The sequence below is a fragment of the Orbicella franksi genome, chromosome 9 (assembly GCF_964199315.1).
Source record: "Orbicella franksi chromosome 9, jaOrbFran1.1, whole genome shotgun sequence".
Classification (NCBI taxonomy): Eukaryota; Metazoa; Cnidaria; class Anthozoa; order Scleractinia; family Merulinidae; genus Orbicella; species Orbicella franksi.
The window spans coordinates 28549659-28575262 of NC_138153.1; the positions used below are offsets into that span (position 1 = coordinate 28549659).

Below are 25604 nucleotides of genomic sequence, written 5' to 3' on the forward strand. Positions count from 1 at the left end.
AAGACCCACAATTTTCTAGGAACCATTTGCCACGTACCCTTATACTTATGGTCATTAAAATGATAACCAAAATAATGATAAAATTACAAACCGTTTATTCTCAATACCTCCTTGACATTTCAATAAGTATTTTCTACTTAAAATTTAATGAATCTGTGATGGAGTTGCAAGTTTCCGTAAATCTACCATATACACGTAATTTTATGAAAATTTAAAATTGAAGACAATGTAATTATTGTTGTAATGGTGTCATGTCCAAGCTGGTAAATAATAAGACCTGGTGCATTAGTCATCCTGAAATGAAATTAAGAGAGAAAAACAGCATAGTTAAAAAGTTAAAATTAAATTTAAAAAAAATGAAATTAAAAAATATTGAAGTGAAAATTTGGTGGGAAGATTTCCATCATACCCATTCGTCATCATCCACTCCTTCTTGTAGATCCTGGGGCAGAGGGTCATCATCGTAATTCCGTAATTTCTCAACCATGGAGCTTACTAACTGAAATTAAATATACACAAAAATGTTACCATGCGGAGCATACAATATAGCTGAGTAAGATAATAAATAATGGAGTGGAAACAGGGGCAGCGGGGGTGGGTGGAAGGGCTTATAGCCAAGACTTTGGGTAAGTCAATACGAAATAGGTTTTTGGTTCAGTTCTTTCTCAAACATAGCAAGGTCAAGCTACCAGAACAAGCATTTCCGTGAAATACTGAGGCTTGAATGGGCAGCAAGATACACCTGGCCTCCCAAGCTAATAATATTATGCACATTTGCAGGGCTGAAATGCGTGTTAAGTGAAAAATGTTAAAACTAAATTTAATAATTATTCTAAGTTGAGCACTTTTCTTTTTGGAGCATCTTTTTTCCAGGCCTAGAAATTTGCATGGACAGATATTTTTTAATGGTAAGTTGAAAAAGCAGGGACAATTCAAGTGATATGGAGCAAGATGTTGTCAAGTAGTAGATGGATAAAATCTGATATCCATTTGTTCAATTACAAAAGTGTTGTGAATAACACTTACTTCCTCTTTCATCTGTTCAGTAGATTTAACTTCCTCCAGCTCGTGTCGACTGTCATACTTCCTAGCAATGGGAACTTCCTTAGGTACTTCACTCACTGTCAAGTAACCAAAGCATTTAATCTGGGGTTACTACAGTAAAATAAAATAAAAATTTTAACTTTTTTTCACACATCAAATAAAAAATAAAAATAAATAAATAAATGTTAAATAAATAAACATCTCATGACAGTGTTTGTACTAGTACTAGTGCACGTGTCCACAAAGAGGTATTGGGGCCTGATAGTGAGGGACTCAGAATTGAGGTATCCAGGTCCAAGAACTCACAAGGGTCTGTTGCTATTTCAAGGTCCCCCTGAGACCATGTGTACTTCTACGGTTCTACATTTTAATCATAAAAATGTGGAACTGTAGAAGCATACAGCTTATAATGCAGATGAAGTTGTGATTAGAAGCCACAGCTACAGAAGAGTACAGTTTAGAAATAATGAACAAAAACAATTTTGTAATTAAAACATGGAGTGGTACAGGGAGGCATAAATCTTATAATGTACATAAAATTACAACTTAAAATAATGTATAGCCGCAAAAGGAAGTATATATTAATAGTTTATAATACAGATAAAATAAAAGTATGCACAGCTAAAAAAGAGAAGTCATGATAACACATATTAGAGGTTTTCCTAGTTGGCAATAGCCAGACCCTCCACATTACAGAGTTAAGTGATGATTTTCTGTAAAAAGTCACCAAACACTTATTTCTGTGAGTCACAAAAAGGTACTGAAGACTACACTCCATTCCTGACAAAAACCAAATGAATCAAGTATTCGAAAGGAATGGAAAGCAGACTAAAGTATAGTGACAAATCTTTCAGTTGCTTTTCAATAGTTCATGGACTCTGATCTACCTTGAGCTACCACAGCTCAGACAATTTAAACACAATTTCAGTCTAAAGTCAGGCCCGCTAATTCAAACTTGGTTATTTCCAACTCCCTGTCATTTCCAACTAGAAATCTTTCATTCTGATGGGCCACCATCTTGGTCTCTTGATGCAAGCGAAACTGGGGAGAGTACAAAATGCCCATGGGTAGTTGTGGTGGGGTGAATAGTGTGCCCCTACCCACTGGCATTTTGTACTCTCCCCAGTTTCGCTTGCATCAAGATGCCAAGATGGCAGCCCGTCGAACTCAACGATCAACATCTACAATCTCACGGAAAAATAGGGGACTGTGAACAGTCTAATTCTGAAGAGCCTGGAGCTTTTAAAATTATTATCTCATAATTTCTCCTCACAATATCTATACTGGCAAGTGTCCACTGGTGGCGAGAAAAAAGAGATCAAGTCATTAACTAAAGTTTACTGCTATGATGTTTAAAGTTCTAAATTCTAAAAATGGTATTAAAGGACATATAAGACAATTAGTGATTAAAAAGTAAAACTTACAGCAAACAACAGAAACTAAAACCTTGAGATTACTCTTTGCAGTAGTGTAAATCACAAAATCAATATTTCATTTTTTTCTCAAAAGCCCATCTGTTGATTCCCGTCTGCCTGCCTGTCTGTCTGTCTGTCTGTCTGTCTGTCTGCCTGCCTGTCTGTCCATCTGTCTGTCTGTCTCTCTGCCTGCCTGCTATCTCTCTGTCTGTCCGTAGACCTGCCTGTCTTTCTGTCTGATTGCCTGTTTGCCCTATTTTGTTTTAAAAATATAATTGTGGTTTCTCTTTAATTTCTTTAAGCTGTCAGTATTTATTGGACTCTTGATCAGTTGTGCATAAAAAGACATCAAGTTGCTAATGTTATCATTAATGACATACATGGTTTCATGCCATCTGGTCTAAGTGACATGTTTCTTTGTGTCCCATTTTCACCAGCAAACCACTGATCACTAGTCAATGCAGGCTCCCACCATACTCTAGTGTCTGGGAAAAGGTCATCTTGAAAATACTCAGTCTGAACAAGATTGAAAAGAACAATAATATTAATACTAAAAACAGAGTGAAAATAGAAGCCTTAAGACCTAAGCATTGAACTACTAACAGAGATTTTCCAATAGTGCATGTACCTTATAAGATAATTTGGTTTTATCAACTGGGTTGATAATGTGAATTGGCCACTGTAAAGAGATTCGAAAGCTGACATTTTGAGCGTTAGCCCTTTGTTGGAGTGAATTGAGGAATTGTGGGTTGTGTGTGGTTTATATGCAGAGAGATGGAGCTATGCTATTGGTTGGTGCATGGTAACATGAAAAACAACAGATTAAATTAGTTGAATGAAAAACATTCGTTGATACTGTGAGGATTAAGCGTGCCAATTTGAAAAATAAATTGTTGTTCTAGAGTTTTGTGGCTCTCCGTGCTTCCTTGATGTAGGGAAAGGCCGCAGACTGCCATATGTTGCTTAGAATGATTGGGGAGATTAAAGGGACACAGTCAGCTTTGGGACCGCACTGACCTGGAAACTAGTTTTCTTACTGTGAAAAAAGTTCACCTCAACCTGAAATCAAACTACATACAGAAATCTGCTTCAATCTTCGCAGTGTTTTGCTTGATTTCCAATGGTTTACTGAAAAGCCTGTTTTTGAGTGTGCTTTTGCTCATCGCATGATATTATTTTTATCATATTTGATTGAAAACAGTATGGATCGCATCTCTGTGATATGCAAATTAGCTATGAAATGGTATCTAATGCGCATATGCTCCAGCTGACTGTGTCCCTTTAAAGTGTCTCACGACTGGTTTAGATGCGTTTTTGTCGTCTTTCTCTCTGTCATGAAGGTGTTCTCAGAATTGGTCGCCTAGCCGTATCCCTGTTTCGCCAATGTATAACTTTTTGCAAAGAGTGCAAGTTATGCAGTAGACAACATTGGCTGAGGTACAGGTGAAATGATCAGTGATCTTGATGGATCACATGGGTCCCAATACGATAATGTACCTTATACATAACTATGTAAACATTTTCAGACTTTGTCAATCCTTAAACTCTTGCCGTTTTCTACAATTTGTGCAAACAAAATTATTATGTAGCCAGTGGAACCCTTCTCTACAGACAGTCGCTTAATATGGACACCCACTTCTTCTGGACATAATAAATATTTGAACAATATTATAAATTGCTCTCTTGGTTTTTTTTTTTTTGCACAGGTGTTTCTGTAAGGAATAAGAGTGAAAAGAAAATATAAAGCTTTATTGACCAAGCATGAAATCTAGATGGCTGGATATTGGCCAAGTTCTTTTTTTGCATGTTTGTGGTTGGAGATGCAAAAAGAAACAAGGCCAATATCCAGCCATGTTGACCAAACAAGCTTGGTCAACAAAGGGTTTACCGGTATTATAAGTGATAAAGAACAGACTTTTTTGCAGGACACTGTACAATCCTGAGTGGGCAAGATAGCACCCTCTTGCCCACTCCGGTAGCCAATCACAGCACAGGATTTGGTTCATCCTGCCCACTCAAGTAGCTAGCCATATAATAATAATAAAGAATACTAGCCTTCACTCGAGGGACCTGAAACATGATCAAGTCTATAGATGTCTTGTTCAGTTTGACAGCTCTAGCAAACTCCACTTCCTTTATGTTACATACTGTCTTTGGCATGAAGGCCACTGCCTGTGTTAACACAGTGAAACAATGCATGGATAACTTGAAATAACTGCAATCTTCATAGTCATGCACTGTTACGTACATATACAGCAGCAAGCATCCTCCAATGCATAAGGCAAGAAAAACATGTGATACAACACAGCATTCTCCTTTGGTTGTGTCACAATGAAAATGTGTTGTTCTAGAAAATATTAATACCACTCCCACGAAAAGTTTTGTAGTTTGACCCCCCCACCCCCCCCTCCTCCCACCCAACAAGTTGTCTGGAAAATCCAGTTTAGCCTCATATTTTCCTTTAAAAAATGTGGCTTTTGAAAACCCCCTCCCTCTTAGAATTTCTGTTAATCTTTCTTGGGGTGGGTATGGATATTCTCTGGAACTGCACAATAAGACTGAGTGAACAAAGACTCAACCAAAGACAACAAATGGCTTTCACACTAATTCACCTGAAGCATACATCATGTAGACCTACATGAAGCATATAGTATATTAACTTTATTTAGCAAAATACCAACAAAACACATTTTAAGAGCAAACTATGAACTGTGGTTGTGCAGGGATTTGCGCGACCTTGAGAAATTTTGATGCCTAAGTGTACATATTGAGGAATTCAGTTTCTGAAAATACAGATGACAGGAAACAAGGACATCTTGACCACATATGACCAATTTGTAAAATAATAACACTGAATGTTGGTAAATTACCTGGTAAGGTTCTTTTGTCCTGTAGTTTGACAATTCAAAGATATGAGGTGGTTCGTCACTGATTTCATAGGCAAAAATTGTAGTCTCACCCTAAAAATTGAGCAAATAGCTTTGTAGATCAACCCATGAATCGCCAGCCTTACTCTGAACAAATTTAAGATGACAACCTATCACAATGAGAGACCTGATTGTACTGGAGCCAAGAAAATCATTTACCTTCAAATTCACCATGAATCAAAATCAATTAGAGCTTGACTGTGCCCATTTTGCCAGAGGAAGTAGAGTGCCAAAATACATGTTTGATAGACTGGGGCTGGTGGATTTTGCATTCAGGTTTAGTAGATTTTCTCCTGCACTTCCCCAAAGGGCTAGTGAAGTTTCTTAGGGAAATTGGTATGGAAATTCAAATTACAGACGTACTGTAAAGTAAGAGATTAAGATGAAATCCGATTGAAAATTGAGCAATTTTAGGTTTTAGTGGACCAAAATCTGGTACCAGAATAATTTCAAGTATTTTACAGTCATTTTTACATTTTCTTAAAGGTAAATACATAAATAATTGCCTGAAATAACACCAAAAACAATTTCCCATGGGAACAAGAGAAAATGAATTTCAAAGTTCAGAGACCTTGCACAAACACAGGCAAAATTTCATCATCAGTTTCACTTTACCAGTACTTTCAAGTGTTTCATACGAAGTTCAACAATTATTGTTTTCGACATTTGGTGTTGCTAGAAATGATTTTTTTTGAGAAGATATTTAAAACAGTCATACAGAAGTTTGCACTACAATGTAAATAATCTTGGTACTAGGTTTTTGTCCACTTGTTACTCAAACTTCTGGTGGATTCTGTCTTAAATTCTGTGGGGTCAGCAAAAATGACTTTTGGACTGATACATCATAGTTACAGCTTGCCAGAACAGTGAGCCTAAAAATTGGTTTTCTTTGCACCCTGGGAAGGAATCATGAAGGCCTAGGAAATAAGAGTGGCCCTACAACTCACCTCCCCACCCCCCCCCCCCAAAAAAATCCCAAAAACGACTCTATATGGTAACACAACTGTAGTTCAGAAATCAATGATTTTCACACCTTAGCAGAGAGAAAGATGACAGAAGAGTCTTCATCATAGAAAGGAATCAATGTAGCTGGAGCCACATTGATTTCCACAGTTGACAAAACTTCAGACAGATTACGAGGATCATACACACTGATGGTTCTGTTACTTGATCTGGTGAGCAAAAAGCGCACCATAACGTTATTCACTCGACCAACTAAATTGCAGCTGTTAAATTAATGAAACACTGTACTAAGCCTATCAGATCTGTAAGCAAAACGATATAACCACTGTAATCAGTTCAACTGATTGGATGAAAAAACAGATGTTTGCTCTAACTGATAAGCTAAGACACCAGTACGAAAAGTCAAAACAATTGATCAAACATGGTAAAGTCTGCATACAAGCCAAGTGGCCCATTGGGTCGAAGCTTATCCTGGTTTCTGTAGCATGAAGTGACTAGGAGACAGTACATTATTTCTACTCCCCCCTGGATGGGATGCAAATCCATCGCAGGGTTACCCCCAGCATTAAGTTCACCAGTACCCATTTATACAACTGGGTGGAGAGAGGCACTGTGAGAGCAAAGTATCTTGTCCAAGAACACAACACAACGTCCCCAGCCAGGACTTGAACCCGGATTGCTCAATCCGGAGTGCACTAACCACAAGGCCACCGTGCCTCCCACATTGACGAAACACACAGAAAAGAAAACTTTCAAAATTCTTAGTTGTAAGGTAATTACTAGCAGCTATAGCAAGATAATGACAGTCAATAACTTCAATGAATTACCTGCCAAATCCTGTAACCACTAACCAGTCCCCACTCGGCCCACCCCACACAACACGAGCACCACGACTCCCTTCAGGGCCTGGGCCTGTCTAAAACAATTTGCTGATGGTTAAACAATGAGCCAGGGAGGGAGGAGTAGAGGTAACTAATGGTAAGTGCAACAGATGTCAAAATTGGCCTATTTTTCTCCAATGAACATACTTCTAGAGGAGACACTTGTGATCTTGGGTCAAATATTCTGACTTTGTTGTCTCTTGACACAGAGGCCAGCTTTGTTCCATCACCTTTCCAATTCAAGCTGAACACCTGAAATTAGATTAGTTTCAGAAATTTTGTTTCAGCAAGAGTTTTGAACACAGCACTTGTTTTCTCAAAAGAAACATTAAACAAATTATATAAATAATTTTATTTATAGATGAATCATTAATCTAAGGGCAATATGCTAATAACCCATTTTACAGTTTAGTGATTAGACCTTTGAGCAGACACAAGATAATTTTCCTATCATGAAACTTATCCTGTTATCTTTAGAACTGTATCTCTATCATCATAAGGTCAACCAAGACCTTGCTTTCATACAGAGGTTTGGTGACATTTCACAGAACTGTAAAATGGACTACTGTTCAGTTCGGTTTTGTTATTGAATGAAGCCTTGGAGCCGACTGGTTTCTGTAGCATGGAGTGGCTAGGAGTATTTTTTACTCCCCCTGGACAGGATGATAGTCTATCGCAGGTCGCTCCCCCGCAATTTGTTAGGTTTCCCTAAAAATTCGCCTGTACCCATTAATACTCCTGGGTGGAGAGAGGCACTGTGAGAGTTAAGTGTCTTGCCTAAGAACACAACACAGTGTCCCTGGCCAGGCCTCAAACCCGGACCGCTTGATCCGGGGACGAGTGCACTAACCATGAGGCCACCGCGCCTACACAGTTTCGTTATTACCGTACTATTAAATGATAAATACAAAGTTCAGTTTTAGTATTGTGTTAATATGGACCCTGCCTAACACTGGGTGATAAACAGCAAATATAGCAGAGATGTTGCCAACCTGCTCATTGTGTCCATTTAAAGTGATTAAGGCCTTGGCTTTGTTGACGTCCCATATTTTAACTGTTAAATCCAACGCTGAGGATGCCAGCACGCCACTTGCTGTGGGATGGTACTTGACTATGTTTGGTTTGTCATAATGACCTGAGACACAACAATAGAGCTGTTATCAGCTTAGTGTCCAAAGCAATCCAGAACATTGTTATCATATACCATGGTGGAGATAGATGACAGTTTAAACTTACTCCCATGTTCTGTTTGCTATCTATTACTGTAGCTAACAAAATTTGAGGGATATAATATTGGAAATAAAATAACATCAGTGTTAAGTCTCACCACATGACCCAGCCCCTTTAAGCCTGCAAGCAGGCAGACAGACAGACAGACAGACAGACAGACAGACAGACAGACAGACAATCTCACTGACTGTCAGATAAAAAATAATAAAGAAGTGACAATGTAGCCAGATACTAAGTTTGACATTTACCTTTTAAAACCACAGAAGGACTATTGATAACGTCTGTTAATCCACCATCAGGAACTTCCCATATATAGATAAAACCACTCTCACAGGCTGAAAGATGCAAGGGCAACTTTTATATTCACCTGATAACATTTTCAACATTGCATAACTACAAGTACCACAAAGGTCTGAACATTATTCACTTCCTGTTATTGTGACATTCAGGTACATAAGGGTAAAGCTAATTTAATGTTCAAAGTAGAAAACAAATAACAATGAAAATTGAAGGAATTAGACTGTCGAGGTGTAAATGATGAGACTTGCTACAGAAAAATTTATTACTCAACAAAGTGAATGTACTTTGTATGATCCTTCTAGTAGTACATGTGCTTCTTATTTCAGGTAGGGGAGAACTGTAGATACGCTATGCTCCATGGTAGAGTAAAGGGAATAAGACACAGTATTTTATGTCTGCATGTAACAGGATAAAAGTTATGATTTCAGCATGCATGCACAGTTGATGATAATTGACATCACTCAAATATATTCTTGTTTCAGCTTACCAGTTGCCAGTTGCTGTTTATTAAAAGGGTCCATTGCATAATCCATGACACCACTACCACACTGAATGACAGGCAGCCCTGAATCTGGCAGTCGGCAAGGCTTATTGAGCTGAAAAGTAGGCATGTTTGTTTACATTATTATAAAATGAACCAATTATGATTACATGTTCTTTGGCTTGGAGCAGGTACAATGATGGTTAGCTCATTACACAACATAGATTAGACCAGATATTCTCTCTCTATAGCTGTTAGGTGGCTTCATATACTGGTAGTTACTTTAACCTTAGGGTGCAGGGTTTGAATTAACAAAAAATTTGGCCAGACTTATGCCAATCTTTGATTTCTTCTGAACTAAGAGTAATTATCACAGTGCGACATGACCATAGCTTTTATTACTGGATTTTACTGTAGGTTATTATAGCAGGAAATGTAGTACCCTTTTGCTTTTTTAACGACGCTGATTTTCTCAAAATCAAGCCAGCAACTTTGTATTCATCCATTATCCTTTCATAGCATTGAAACTTACAGGAATTACAGCTATCTGCCCACCAGGTCCTGATAAAGGGAATGCAGCAAACTCCTGATTAACTTGAAATCCATCACAGTCTCCCGGCATAGATATGCTCAAGTTTCGTACATTCTCTATATTATTGCTTTTGTGCATGGGAGTGCCATGGAGGTGTCTGAACTTGGACGAACGCACACCAGTGAATGCCTTCCTTGGTCTTATAGGAGATTCTGCTGCAGGTTTACCGGCTGGAGTTGACTGTGCCACTACTTTGGAGGTCATATCTGATGACATTTCTTTGGGCTCTGCTGCTGACTGTTCAGATACAAAGATGGTCAGCACTAGTGAATCAGATACTTTCTTTGTCTTTTGATGTGAAGGTGCAGTGGTCTTATGGAGTTTTTAAGGAAAACGACCACTTTTTTAAGTTTAAAAGACATGTTTCGACAGAACTTCTGTCATCTTCAGTTGAATGAATGATTACAAAGCAAGTTGAATAATAAGTAGGCAAAAACGCTGATTAAGACAAATAGTAACAACAGAACGTGAAAAGGTGTAAATTAAAGGATAATTTTAGATTTACATGGTGTAATTGCTGATTGAGGCAAGGTAGTTAGTACACTGGACTCAAGACTGAGAAATACAACATGACACTAAGTGCATTGATTTCCTGGGCAAGACATTGCACTCTCAGGCTCTCCCTTTCACCATGGGGCATATTAAATGGGTACTGCCAGGTTTTCGGTGGAAATGATAAAATGAAGGAGGATACCGGGCTGTGAAAGATTGGTACCCAATCCAGGGGATAGCAATTTGTCAACAAACAGATTAGCTTCTAATGCAACTGTTTTGCAGCATTTGTGCACAAACGAAACACTTAGTTGCTTGTTGATTCAGACCTTCCTTTCTTTTAGTAGACTTGTAGAGTGTCCATGCCTTATTGCAGATAGTGCTTCTTTGGAACTCCATCCATTTTTTTTTCTTGTTTCCATAACATTTTTGCTCAGGTTTTCAAAATATCAGTGACTTATAATGAATATTTTCAGGCTAGGATAAAGTTATCTAAACCAGACATTCCTATTATACTAGCTTTTTGTTTGCCTTTCTGTCATGAAAAAAAGAAATGAAAAAGAAGTTCCACCTTTTCTGGTGATGCACTGGGTTTCTCAGCTTCTATGGCAGGTTTTGGCTTCAGTGTAGGTTTTTGTGGTTTCTCAAGTGCTGTTTTTTGTTGTGCCTGTCGCTTTGATGGATTAAGAGAAACCTTCTTCATCTACAAAGAAACAAAACCATACAAAATGTTTGATTTCAATTATGCATCTCAAAGATGTAATTCTGTCTTTGATAAAATTCTTTGAAAGTAGAGGATAAAGTATGCTTGATTCCAATCAAATTATTAATTTTGTGGCTTTTGAATATGAAAGCAAAATAATGTTGGCAACCAAACTTGTGATTTTGGTATCAGAGGCTAATCATCTTTTTAGTGAAAAAAAGCTAAGAGAAAAAGGACTCGAGCACAAGTAAAGTAACCAAAGAAATTGACGGTAAGTGATGTCCTAACTTACAGGATTATTAGATCCACTGAACCACTCATCAGCTGTCATGGATGCTTCTCTTGCCACAGTATCAGGGAACAAGTCTTCATGAAACTCTCTGTGAGACTTAGGACAAGATTTCAAAAAATCAAGGACCAAAATAACTGACAGTACCAAATGAATATATTTTTTGACCCAGAGTTGACATGTCAAGTTATCAGATTGAAGCTTTAGAGGATAAGAAACAACAAGCTCTGAATAACTTATTGATCATTCCTGTCATCATGTGACAGGATAAGGCACTAAAGGTGGATTAGCTGTGTCATTGGCCAAGAAGCCTCCATCACCAAGACCGCTCTACACTGGACACCAGAAGGAAAGTGAAGGACAGGCTACTCAAAGACCATGTTGCTGAGGATGGTGGAGAAAGAAATGAAGCAGATGGGGAAGATCTATCTGGAGCAGCATTCAAGTCATGGTAAAGGACCGTATATGTGGAAGGATTACATTGCTGTCCTACACACCAGCAAGTCGCAATGGGCATGAGTGAGTGTGTTATCCTGTGAGATTCCCTCCTGTTGACAAATATTCCCAGCCCATTTAAGATGTGTGGCTAATTTTTCTTTCAAGATGGCCAAGGCTATTCCAGGCTCTCTGAAAATTGGGAATTTGAAAAGACACCTTTCACTTGTCTTTCACCTCGCTGCCAAAAAGATAGTCTAAACAAGGTGAAATTACCTTTCTAGGTACGCAGTAACTGAGTGGCACCACAGATGATTTGGTCAATTGAAGAAGCCGCACCACTTCACATGCCATAACATTCAGGGCAAGTTTAGGAACACTGCACATCCCTTTGTGTTGTTCTTCCATAACCTGTGACGACACTGTATGGAACATGATCAAACGGTTGTTTTTACTAATAAAAGTGAAAATAAATAAATAAAAACAAATCAATAGATCTAGAGTTCAGTGGTAGACCTATGAGTTATCAAAAAGGGTCTTAAGTGGAGGTTGTTGACATCTTCAAAGGAATCAACACTGGTTCTATTGTCAATGTTAACCATGTACCTGTAGCAACTTGTTAGGTGACAAAAGAAGATCATTTTTCTCTTCACAGCATCAAAAAGCATTCAGCATCACAAGAGCCACAAATACTGAGCCATGAAGCAGGCTTACATGACTGTACACTTGAAATATCAATCTCTTGAAATATAATATACAATTAATGTGTGTAGATCAACACAATCCTACACTTAAGAATATTTAATATAATGAGAATAAATTTTTTCCTTCTCATCATCTGTCTCCTTGAGAATGAAAGCAACAAATCCAGAAGTGTAGCAGCTTGATCTCATAATTCTTTTGCTTGGTCATGATGTAGCAGCTGTTATTGTTATTGTTTTTGTTTTTGCTGCAACCCGACCAAATAAACTAAGCCTTAATTGCTAGTTGGAAGAATTGAATTATTACCTTGCGTAACAAAAGATGCAGCAGTGTCAGATATTTCCAAAAACTGAATAACTGAATCGCCCTAAACAAACACACAAATACAATAACAGACGCATTAAGGCCACATTTAATAGAATACTTTCAGTTTTTTTTTTCCTCTTCCTTCTTCTGTGCACTTTCTTGCAGGGTATTTTCTAACATGTCGTAATTGTTACACCCTGAGCATGACTTGTTTGAAAGCTTCTATGATACAATTCTATTATCAAGGGTAATAATTAAACAAAAGAATGTCAATACCTTCCCAGCTAAAAACAACATGTTGGTGTCTGGATCAAAAAATGGCACCAGTATTCTGTGTGTAAGAAAGTTGTGTGGATAAGTGGCTGTGACATTTTTACATGACACCAATGTTCATTAATGGGACATTTAATAACAGAATGATGGATTTCATGCTCTGGTGACTGTTTGATAGTATTGACACAAGCCAATTCGGGTAGACACTTGGAGATATATTCCGATGGATCCAAAAGACACCTATCACGATTAAGGATAAATTTTGGTGCACTAACACAGTAAGTGATTCAGATTCAGGTGCCGGCCAAGGTAAATCCAGAAATTTATGTGCTAACAATTTCACCAGCATGCTAGATGCTCAGTGAGATGGAATATGGCCAAATGTCAAACACCTTGCACACTTACCCAGATGATGTGTCAAGGCTTAGCCTCTGTACTGGCTTGCTCATGTCTTTCACATCCCAGACAATGACTTCACGTGCACGTGACTGTTAACACAGGATCATAGATTAATCATAATTAACAGACATCTCTCTTTGCACCCTCAATTATTATTATTTTAACGTTAAAATTCTGTTGTTGTCACAGGCAACTGGCTCAATTTTAGTGGCCTTTGTTGTCATTAGCAGCAAAGCACACAAAATTGTAGGCGATGCACGGCTGTTCATCTTGTTATCACTGAAAAAGAGGAAAGTTTCCTGTGACAACACCACACGTGTAATTTTAAGGCCAAAACCTTGTCACCAAAGTTCTGCTGCGCCTTATCAACTGATCATCAGAGTGTTATTTCATCATTGTTCACATCATGGCCAAGTTAACTTAAATAACAAGGACTCGATGAGGAAAACTTAGTCATGTTCTCACCTTACTAAAACCAACACCAAGAATCTTGTCTGTGTTTCCAAGCCACAATACTCTGGATTCTTTCATTCCATCAAAGCCATCACATTCCTGTGCACCACAATAGTAATACTGTTTCCTTAGAATTAGGTTAGGGCCAGAGCATTTCAACACTACACATTTGCCGTAAAGTTTATTTTAATGGCCTCATGGTTAGTGCATTTGTCTCTAGATCAAGCAGTCCAAGTTCGAGCCCCAGCCAGGGACACTGCTTTGTGTTCTTGGGCAAGACACTTGAATCTTGCAGTGCCTCTCTCCATCCAGGTGTACAAATGTGTACTGGCAAAATTAATGCTGGGGGTAACCCTGCGATGGACTAGCATCCCATCCAGGGGGGAGTAGAAATACTCCTAGTCGCTTCATGCTACAGAAACCGCGATACGCTCTGGCCTGATGGGCCACTTGGCTTGTATGCAGACTTTACCTTTCTAAATTATTTTAATTTGTAGCAGCCCTCCTTAACAATAACAGCATAACCAAGAGTCATCATCTACAATATATTTAACAAATATATGAATTCTGCCCTATTGTAACAGATGGTTCTAAGTTTTTCTGTTGTTGCAGAAAACATAAAGTGAAACCTGACCAGGGGCCCGTTTCTCAAAGGTCCCAAAATGTTTTCACACCCAGAAAGTCGTAGCAAAATCTCAAACCTTATGAGTACAGAGCTGTTTTATTCAAATATTCTTAATATGAACAGAGTTTCTCTTCATACAAGAAGTTTCAGGAGTATAATTACACCTCTCTGCTTGTTAAGATACAGATTAACTAAAAATGGCTTTGCTGACAGAAAAGTTTCCAGGGCTTTCAAGAAATGGGCCCAAGACAGAGAAGGAAGGACCAAAAAAACGTCTAGTGATAAATATAACCAAAGACATTTTGTACCATCACTTCAGACAGATTTCACTTATCAAAGATGATGATCACCAAAACCCTTCCCATCTGTCACTAAATAATCAGCTACCAGTACATTTATTTAAAAAAATAAGAAATATAATTATTATTTACTTTACCACAACTACAGAAGAACTACGAGGGTCTAAGATGTGGATCTTTTTGTCCTGCGATAAAGAGAAAACAACAACAGCAGGTAAAAATACTGAGTGACAGTGTTATGTTATAATCAGCTGGTTGATCTGCTTGTGAGTGGTGACAGGTGCGCACACTTGAGAACAGTAGGCTGCTGCCTGTCAAACATGTACCATGTGTGCTTTCCATCCAATGAAAAATCTGATCTGACTTATGATTTTAAAATAACAGACAAAATTCAAACTGAAAGTGTTTGTTATTTTAAAAAACATTGAACTTTGCCACAACTCATTGAGCCAAATGTAACATAGTCAGACGGAAGATCTTCAGACTGAATGAGTTATTGGGAGAACTGTGAAGTTCTTGTGTACAGCATCGCCTGCAGCTCAGGTTAGCAGTTGTTAAGTTTCTGGTCTTCACAGATGGTTACTTGATTAGACATCATATCTACACTGTAAGTTTCATTATAATTGCTTCAATGTTCTTGAAATAATGTAGAGCACAACTACCTCTCCCCCACCCCTTACTCATGGAAGATCAAAAGAACCGGGAGACTGAATAGGGTTTTAAAAAGTGATGAGTAACACAACTGCATACAGTCTCTTAATCCAAAGGCTATAGAAACCAACCTGAACAGATGCCCAATCCTGAAATTTATGTTCAGTATACATGTAGCCCAATATTGAGAAAAAATAGTACTAACCTTACTAGATGTGACTAGTAAAGAACCATCTCCTTTCCAGCAAAGACTGTGAACCAAATCTTGGTGGCATTCTAAACCTACGCCAAATCATAATGCATCAATCAAAAAGGTATCAAGTGCAACAGTGCATCACAGTGTGAGAGCAAAATTGACAGATCAAACAATGCACTCACTGTATTTTTGTTGTTGCTTCTGTAGGTCCCATATGGATACAGACCTCCCACAAGAACTAGCCAGCACCTGATTGTGACAGATGATCCGATTTTAAATAAAAACCATTTTTAAAAAGCTTGATAAATTCCAATATACCACCCTGGCTCAGGGGACTACATGTAAAACGAGGGAAACCATCTATTCATCTCTCAACCTCAATGATATTTCTTTTGTTTTATTCCCTAAGCCTCAGTATGCTAAAATTTCAATATTTTGAAAATGGCTTTTTGGCAAAGCGGTTTTACTGGTGTCACAAGGGTAGAGGGCTTGAATCAACCTTGTTTAGTTACAAACTTTACATTGCTAACTTATTTTAAGTAAATTAGGGATTGTCTAGTATGGGATTGTCTTGTTAAGGCCTTCAATAGCACTTTAATTAGTGTATTATATGCATATATGCAAGGTGGTAAAAATGTAAAGTGAAAGTAAAGATCTCGTTATGAATAATTCTTAACCTAATAGCTTACCTCACTTGCTGAAGGATGGAACAGGACATTTTCAACACGGCCCTTAAACACCAAAGAACAGACTGAACGTAAATAATGTTATGAACCTAACTTGGTTAAAACTCAAAACTGGCAGACCAGGTGGCTATTTACAAGACAGACCAAGGAGTTGAACAATTGAGAGCAGCACCAGCTAGTGGCCAGAATAAGACTTGAGCCCTCAATCCTTCAAGAACACTTCAAGTCCACCACTTAAACCACTCAGTCACGCTGCCTCTATTAAACTTACTTACAGGTAGTTGTGGTAGAACACAAAGTGGTGATGACACCGGCTTCTTTATTCCTTCCTCTAGAATTTGCCACAATTTTATCTACAAAAATCAAGCACAATAGCCAACTTTAGTGGCCAGTGCCATTGTGGAGAATTGGTCATTGTAGAAAGGTTAAATAAAAAGGAACATAGAGACCATCCACTGAGAAATATACAAGTTGTAGAGAGTTCGTTAGTTTAGATTTGACTGTTTACACATCCACTTGAAACAATTCGATAAAACAATGAGTGTTACATCTGATTGTCTCGCAGAATGTTTTTTAGGAAAATGTAAAAAACTTCAATCAATTAATAAAAACTATTGTCTGAACTGTTGAGAATTTAAGTGATAAATTAGTTACTTTAATTAGGTAATAAAGAATTCAATTCTTTTAACAAATATGATATCTCACCGTACAGTCATATGAACAGGTTGAAAGAAGTCTCCCATCAAATGGCGAGAAATCCAGGTCAGTCACAAAATCTAGATATTAAAATATTATTGTACATACAAACATCAATCTACAAATAATTATTACTGGTGTAATAGTTGAACCATGGGCTAGATACATTTGTAACTTGTAAATGTATGTCTTAACACTGAAATAGAAATCTCAGAATAGTGTTATATGACAGATGATAATAACTAAAATACTTTAGACTCTCTGTTTCAATGATCTACCTGAATGTGCATGAAGAAGAGGCAATGATTGTTCCTTCCTTCCTACATCTCCCAGTGGAAGAACACCAAGACTTCCTCCTCCTTAAGAATCAAAAGAAAAAATGTGAAGCGGTTCAAGCCCTTTAGCAAATTGCTAAAGGGCTTGAACCGCTTTGCTTCCAATAATTTATGGTGGAGGTAGCTGTCACGGCTGAACTCTGGATGAAGAAGTCCAGGTTACAACAAACTGACTGAAGCTGAACACAAATTGACTAGGGACATAAACCCCCTACTTGCTGTCATTAGCTGCAGTACCATAAACCATGGGGCTAACATACAAAGAAACTAAGAATTACAAACAGAATTTATTATATAAAATGTTTGTGTTCAAGGGAAGCGCTGACTTGGACTGATTCAAATTCCTATCAGATAACAACTGTAAATTTTCAGGAATGTAACTATAATCCCCCTTAGGTGGACCATGCCCTTTTGTCTGTTCTGGCAAAATAGCTACTTTTACTTATTCCACAATGTTACCGCTACATATTGTACAATGTCAGAAATACCATTTTCCAAGTTTTGAAGAGTTATAGATAATGTCCTACCTCCAGCATCCACATTGAATACCATAAAGCTGTCACTAGCTTTGATGTGATTTCCATAGGAACTCTTTAAGTTTCCAACTCTAATATCAGTTACGCACTCCTAAGATAGGGTAACTCAATTGGTCAAACAAAATGTAATAACATGCGATTTGCATGTAAAAGTGTGTTTCAGTTGAGTGTCATAAATCCAAAATCAAAGCAATCACAACCTCCATCCACAGCAAATGTAAACAAGCAATTTAATATTGTGAACCAATATGAGCACACAGCTAAGACACATAAATGGTGTTATGACAAGGGTTTCATTAATGTTTTCATAGGCGGGCAAATACTCTTTGAACTGATATTCCTTAAAAAATAAAAACTTTCCTCTGGATGGTCAAACCAAGAGGGCAAAATCACCCTCACAGCCGGTCAATTTGCTTGGTGCGCGGCCCTTAATGAAACCCCTGCAAGATTTGGAACAAGCTGATGACAAAGTCTCCATTGGCTTTGCTTTTCTTTTTGATAGGCTGAGTATACGTAGCTGAAGCAAGTATTTTGTACCAACTGCAGAGCACAGTAAAGCAAAACCCAAGTTGTTCTCAGTAACTTTAAGCTCTCAACTGAAACCTGCTTCAACTCAACTAGCCAACCAACAAAAAGCACTTTAATTTACAATTTGCATAAAAAACACACTGCCAATATAATGTTATAATGATGAGGTTTGTAAAGACACAGCTTTGCTTTGCAGCTCCATCTGTTTTGCACTTGACCTTCATAACCGGTGGGGGGGAGGGGGAGAACTCCCATGTAAAAAGGATGGGGGTGCTTGTCGGAAAGTTTGAAAAGAACCCCTCAGAGGAACCAAGATCCTGTTTTGTGGGTTTTCCTTGAAATTTTTTCACTCCTAAGAGGTACCAATTCTAAAAGAACACATAATCTCCAGTCATATTTTTTCAGCTCAAAACCCTAAAAGGTACTGCGAAAGCTTCCGCTGTGGACCTTTTGAGACTTAATACTCTAAGAGTTACCAAAACTGCTTTTTTAACTCCTAAAAGGTACGACAAGTGCCCCCATCCTTTTCATGATATGGGAGGTCCCCTTCCCCACCGGGCTCTGTAGAGTTAATTCCCATTTGATAGTTAGGCCTGATCCCACCTTATTTTTCCTTCAGTGTTGAGAACTTTCCCCAATTTTAGTTCAGTTGATTGAAAAAGTGTTAGCAACAACGGCCTATCTAAGATTTCCCTGAGAAGCGAAACTCCCACCCCCTCCTCACAAGGAAAAATATGGTCCACCAGCATGAGTTGCCCCACCCCCAGGAAATTGACAACTGTAGACTTTTTGCGCGATAAAATAAATAAATAAATAACCTACTTTATTTAGAAGTATTTTCCCATGACTTATTCAGTTAAGTTAACTTTTACAGAGAATCCTGATGTTACTTGTGAGTCAATTTTAGTTTATAAAGCTTAATTTCAAATGTCTGAATTCACGGATGGCGCGAAAGCAATTCAATTCATCAGCTTGCTTTAAATTCTTTTGGTGTAAATTTCACTTTTTAACCTAAAATATCATTGATTTTCGTAAATAAAAACATAAGTAAAGCGTTAATAATCATTATCAATGAAGACTCCGTCGTACGTTTAAGCCAACCTGCTGTTATGGTTTGCACAAGTTATGCGAAGGAAAACTCGAGCAACACTTTGAAACCTACCTCCTTTTTGGGAATCTTTGGAGCAGCATTCCGGTACTTGGAAGTCCGAAAGCGATTCATCTTAACACAATAGCCAAATAGTCATTCAAACAATGTTGACATCTACAAGAAACTACAATACGAGCAAAAATCCCGTGAAATCTCCGACTTCCTCCACCAATGCTAACCCGCAAAGTCTCATGGGACTATGTTAAATTTCGCGCCCCTGGAAGCAACTCTGAAGAACTCTTAATGGTGGACAATGGGGAGGTTTTCAATATATTGACTGTGGTACAACCAGAATCATAGTCATTAACTAGTTATTTTCGACACTCTATTGAAAACCGTTCTAAAAGACAGAAACAGCCAAGGAAATTGTAATAGAAAATGTTTTTGGTTTCCATTCCTTATTCCTTTTGACTGTGCAGAATGTGATGTTCCCAACACTCATGTGAGAAAAGAGAGATTGAACCCGAACCCGAAAGGAAGAAAAGTGGGAAAAAAAACAAGAATGTGCTCAAAACTTTTGCTCCTGTTTCCTGACACTATTGCATGGTTGTGCCACAGCTTATTTTCTTCATCCAGTTAGCATGCGTTTTATTTTTATTCTCCGTGATTGGTTATCAGCAGGCCAGACCCTATGCTCTGATGGACTGTTTATCTGTCATGCACAGCTGTTTGACATAAATACTTCAATGGTTTCCTTTTCACACGATCTTTTATCCACAAAAATGTTAAACTTTTCAGGGCAACTTTTTCCAAAACTTTGTTTAGTTTTGATTATCAACCAGGAGAGGGGTGCTCTACCTAATTTTACATGGGGAGGCTCCCCCCTAGAGGTCTAACCCCTTATTACTCTGTGGACCATTTTGACAGAAAAGCTACCCCTCTTATATACCTTTTTGGAATTAATTAACGGTCCTTCTAAAAATATACCAAAATATTTCACTACCCTCTCAAAAACCTCAACTTGTGAGATCCCTACCCTGTTATATCCCTGGAGTCTGAAAAAGGCATAGACCCTTGGTATAGGCCATCATAGGGAGCACCCCCTTCCTGGATTACCATTTACTTTTGGCTCAAGGGGAGGCTGTTTTTGGAGAAGGGGTGCTTTCAAGAGCGCTAACAATAGGGGCTCTTGTAAACGTAATACTGTTCGCTTCATTAATCCACATTTCACAAGGACAAAAATCAAAGTAGAAAAAATCCAGTCCATTCACGGGCCACATAACACCTTTCAACCTAGCCATTACCAGTGAGAATTTCTCAAATGCACCCGCCTGCCGATACGCTACCTATAATATAACCTGGTCCAAGAGGTTTCCTTCTTCTTTTTGCTACTGACATTGGGAAAGAGATTGGAGGTTGTGCCACAAGGTGCAACAAAAAGCCCTTGCCATTACAAGGCAGCTATTTACTAGCCCCCATATCCAATATTTCTCATGCCCTCAACTCAACAATCTTCGAGAAAATTAAAGTCCAGACAACAGACTAAGTTCCTGATTAATGTTCGTTTTACTGTTCAATGTCAAATTCAAAACGTGAATTTTCTCTACTGATTGCTATATATCTCTTTCAAAGTCAGTTTTGAGAATTGGATGTAACATCTCTTAGCAAGGCTACCTAACAAAAAGTAACCTTCACAGGCAATATCCATGAGTTGATGGTAATATTTCACTCTCGTCAAATGTCTCACAAATATATTAATAGTACTATTGAAAGGCAAAAGACAATGTTTACCATTCCCAAGCGGGAGAGCAAAATACATTTTCGCTATTTTTGGAATAATTTACATTTGATGTTATAATATAACCCTTCAAAGGAAGGAATCTTGAGGTGCTGAATGGAGCTCTTCGTAGTTATTAAACTCGCTTTCTTCCTCGGCCAGTGGCAGGAGCTGAGGCATGGGAATGTTTGGAATATTTAGTTGCATGGAGGCAAGGCTTTGTGGAGACAGTGGATTGAGAGTTGGCGAGACAAGCGAGCTCCGTTGTTCAGGAGAACTTTCCTTGATAATGGCTGGTGTTCCCTTCGTTGAGGAAGATGATGCAGTGGTTTTCTGCTTTGGAGTTTTAGTCCTTGGTTTCTTTGCGGGTGGTTCTTTAGGGACTTTATCTGATGTGTACTTTTTCATTTCTTTTTCATATCTTTCCTTGTCTTTTTCATACATTTCATAATAAACCTGCAACATCAACAAAGTCAACATTCAAGATTATTTTAAATGCATGACTGAATAGAAATTCATCATGTGCAATCATTGCACACCTCTGTCCACAATATATTTCTTAGAACTCTGCTACAACTCTCCAAACACTGGTAGAAAACCTACCACCTCCTCTCCTATATGGTGGTTTCAATGTAATCACTACGATCACTGCAATCCCTAGGATTGCTGAAAAGAAAGTTTAGCAACCTTTGAGACAGTATAGAAGCACCCTTTTGCAATCCTAGCGCAAATAACATTTCAACCATCATTGTGATCAGTTTGACACCACTCTCCAGAGATTGTATTGATTGTTGCACTGATTAATATACCCAAACACACAGAGCCATAGACTACTCCATGTCCTCTTTGGCATATTTTAATTCTCTGGTGACGGTGTTGATCGTATAGAAACTGGTCAGCAAGTGAAGCTGCACGGATTGTTCATCTTCTTTTGTAGCAGTTACAGTAACTGCAGCAATAGCACCCAGCCTAACTGAACACTCAGTTGTAATCTTAGTCACACACAGACACTTCACTTCAAATCTGCCACATTAAAAATGGACACCTATCTCAAGTAGACATCGGCAGTTTCAAGGCTAGGAGGGTGTCTCCATAAGAGGTTCAACAAGATTCAACAGCTCTGACTTTTGATAATTCATTCTACAACATTCTGACACTTACACAGGAAAAAACAGCATTAGAGCTGTCCCCTCATGGCATCAACAACTCTACATACCTTCTTGTCATCTGTAGCTAGATTATTCCACTCTTTCGCCAGTGACTTAGTTAATTCGTGATGTCCAATGTTAGGATCCTTTTGATCATCCTGCATGACAGTTCGCTGTTGCTGGCAATACATAAAGAATGCATTTGCTGGTTTCTTGGGTGCGTTGGGATCTTTATCCTTGTCCTTGTCCTTTGGTGCATCACGTTTCTTATTCTTTTTTGCTGGCGGTGAGTCTGGACTCATGAACTCACACGGGAAGAAGGAAGGAGGTGCTGTTTTGGGAAATGCTTCAGAAACTATTTCTGAGAGAAGTTCAGCCTGGCAAGATAAGAAAATTATGAATATGCCAAGTTTAAGGGACAAGTGCCAAGGAAACAAAAAAAAAATTGCTGAATCATTGTTGATTTTCCACTGAACAGAAAATGATTTTCACTGACCACAATGACACTGATTCAAAGAAAAAAAAACTCAATTTATGTTCTAGATTTCCTGAACCTTACCTGAAAAGGTGGCTGTGCATCTCTATAGTCATCATTGTAATCATCTAATCTGTCCTTGAGGAAGCTGGTGAAGAGAAAACAGAATTGAAAATTAACTCTTCAATCTTAAAAGAACTTGAATATGTATTCTCTTCATCTGTATGTGTCGACACACATAGGGGAACAAGTTTCCAGGTCTAGTCCCCATGACAAGTCCCTTGAAGGGTTTACATGAGGGGACTGGTTGCAAGGGCTAATTCGTTGTACCATTCACACGCCGATATTAACTGCACAGTAACATAGTAAAAACTTGGGGGCAAAAGTTTACATTTCTTTCACCCTGCCACTTTCCCTATGTAAAACTGATATAAGCCTAATAATCCTAAATTAACAATGTAGCATTGAAATAAATCGTTGCAATGAAAAGAAAATGTAGATTGTTTACCTAAATTATCCAGTGCCTCTTTTTTGCGATTTCCAATGACAGAGTTGCCAATATTTTTTGTTGAAAAATTACATCAAAATTCTCGTGTAGAAACACACCATACTGCTTCTTTGACATCAACGCCATATTCCCAAGCCAAATGGTAAGGCACCATATCAAACAGCTCGTAAGTAGTTATGGGAGTCTTTCATGCGGATCTGTTGTTGGTTTATTTTAATTTTGTCACAAAAAGTTCACATGAAGGGTTTTAAGGAACAACTCGCAGCCACTTTTAAACTACTGGTCCCTTGAGAAACAGTTAGTTCTAATTCTTCCCAACTTCTTCTCTGGAAACATCAAGATATTCAAAAAGACAAAAGAAACAACTGCCTCCTCGGACCTGTAAGCTTAATTATCGACCTTCTTGTATATCTTGTAGATAAGCTTATATTCTTACCTTCGCTGCTTTCGGTAACGTTTTAAGAGAGTTTTGACATGGTAAATGCGATTGACAAATCTTTCATTTTCCTGCAAGTCCAAACAAACAGGCATTAAACTATAAATTCTTAGCCTTCGTTGCAGCCGGACGTTTCAAAAAGTCCTCGGTATAGTATATATACCGGCGGTTTAGACTGCCTGCGACGCAGGCTATAAATTCTCACCTCGCAGAAAATAACTTAATAAACTAACAGCTTCCTTTTCTGGTGTGTTTTACGCGAACAATTACATCGTTAGGAAACAGTGAGAAATTTTCTGTGTAGTTCTCTAGGTAATACATCACCTGCTCGATCTGCCTGCAGTGTTTAAGCAAAGTAAAGTACTTTTCTTTCCACAGAGTTTCGTGATTTGAAGACACATTAGGAAAGTGTTGCTCGCTTTCGTCCGCCATATTGTTTCCATCCCTACCGACAGCCTTTGCGCTATTTGGATGAGTTTGGCGGGGAGGGCAGATGGGGCCTGGGCGGGAGTGATGGGGGAGGGAAGTATTTCTTTTCGATTCCGGCCACGCACTTCATTTTTTGGGTTTCTTCTCTCGTTCTTTTATGGTGTTTCTTCGGAGTAATATTTTTGATAATTACCCAATACTCTCTTTTAACTGTTTTCTTTCAATCAATATTTTGAAAAAGCAATTCGCTGAGACAAGAGAACACTAATTCGTGAACTTGGGAACACCTTCAATCCTGGCCTTCAACACCCAAAATATGGGAGCAGGCAGTGGATCAAAAAATATTTTGTTTACTTTTCCAAAATAAAGGCAAAAGCAACATTTAATGGGCTCTTTGGGCTCCAGTTTTCTATGAGCGAATAGTAATAGGGCTGAATTAAACGCGTTGTTTTTATACCTACCTGCACCTTTGGCCCGGGGGTGGAGGGACTCGCATATGAAAAGGCCGGGGAGGCGCATCGGAAAATTTGAATTAAACCCCTAACGGAGACCAAACTGGGACGGGGCTCGGGCTCAATCACCAGCAACTGTTCAGGTGAGAGAGACCGCGCTGGAAGACCGGACTCGAGAGACTAGCGGAAATCGAGCCTAAAAACGGAAATAAGAACGTTTGGTTATCATTCATTCGAGTGCACCCCAAAAGACACTTTGGCAGCTCAAAATAGCATGAATACCCTAATTTAGACCAGAATCCTTGATTTATACCCCTTAGTCTCTCTCCTCTTCAGAGGCCTCTTTCGTGCTGCCTTGACCGTAGGTTGGTAGTTCGGAGGCTGGAGAGAGGGAAAAACGGAAGAGCGCGGGGAACGCCCCTCGTCCTCCACGCGCCTTCCACACCCAATATCCAATTTCACACAGGTAGCCTCTGCAGAGGAGAGAGCCCCTAAATGGGACAACGAGCATTCCCGACCTTTTCAACTGGGAGTCCCCTCCCGGGCCTTTTGGTACGGTTCGGCGGCATATCAGGCGAATTTGGTCGATCCGTGGTTCGTATTTTGGTGAGACGCTGTCGAGCCGGCCCTGTCGAAACAAAATACAATGGTGGGTAAGAAAGTTAATCCCCTATAGGCCTTATTTCCGGAAAACTCAAAAGGTGCAAGGAATAGCTAATCCTGTGACGCTGAATTCAGGCAAAATGTGAGAATGTTGCTTATTTCGAGGGTCTTTCAATTAATTCTGCCGCGTTCTGCCTGTTCCGCAATCTCAATCCCAGGCTCTCTCTCCCTTGCCTCAAAGGAAGCAAA

The 25604-nt window shown here is 38.7% G+C and overlaps 2 protein-coding genes across 2 annotated transcripts; both read right to left on the reverse strand.

Moving 5' to 3' along the window:
* Positions 1-53: 53 nt before the first annotated feature.
* LOC145498259 (coronin-7-like) lies at positions 54-19755 on the reverse strand. Its single transcript, XM_081478158.1, has 29 exons — positions 19600-19755; positions 17901-18000; positions 17317-17397; positions 17048-17118; positions 16618-16695; positions 16346-16387; positions 15839-15905; positions 15666-15742; positions 14947-14994; positions 13898-13984; positions 13439-13521; positions 13037-13091; positions 12761-12821; positions 12029-12174; positions 11321-11416; positions 10897-11028; positions 9774-10070; positions 9248-9356; positions 8709-8795; positions 8223-8365; positions 7378-7482; positions 7177-7265; positions 6420-6558; positions 5330-5419; positions 4515-4631; positions 2840-2975; positions 1027-1121; positions 410-499; positions 54-294 (listed from the first exon to the last, which is right to left on the reverse strand). Exons 1-29 carry the CDS (start codon positions 19657-19659, stop codon positions 286-288), a joined length of 2790 nt encoding a protein of 929 aa, XP_081334284.1. The 5' UTR covers positions 19660-19755; the 3' UTR covers positions 54-285.
* Positions 19756-20528: 773 nt separating this feature from the next.
* On the reverse strand, positions 20529-24372 carry LOC145498260 (uncharacterized). Its single transcript, XM_081478159.1, has 5 exons — positions 24196-24372; positions 23872-23942; positions 23012-23075; positions 22521-22829; positions 20529-21760 (listed from the first exon to the last, which is right to left on the reverse strand). Exons 1-5 carry the CDS (start codon positions 24301-24303, stop codon positions 21395-21397), a joined length of 918 nt encoding a protein of 305 aa, XP_081334285.1. The 5' UTR covers positions 24304-24372; the 3' UTR covers positions 20529-21394.
* Between the last annotated feature and the right edge of the window lie 1232 nt (positions 24373-25604).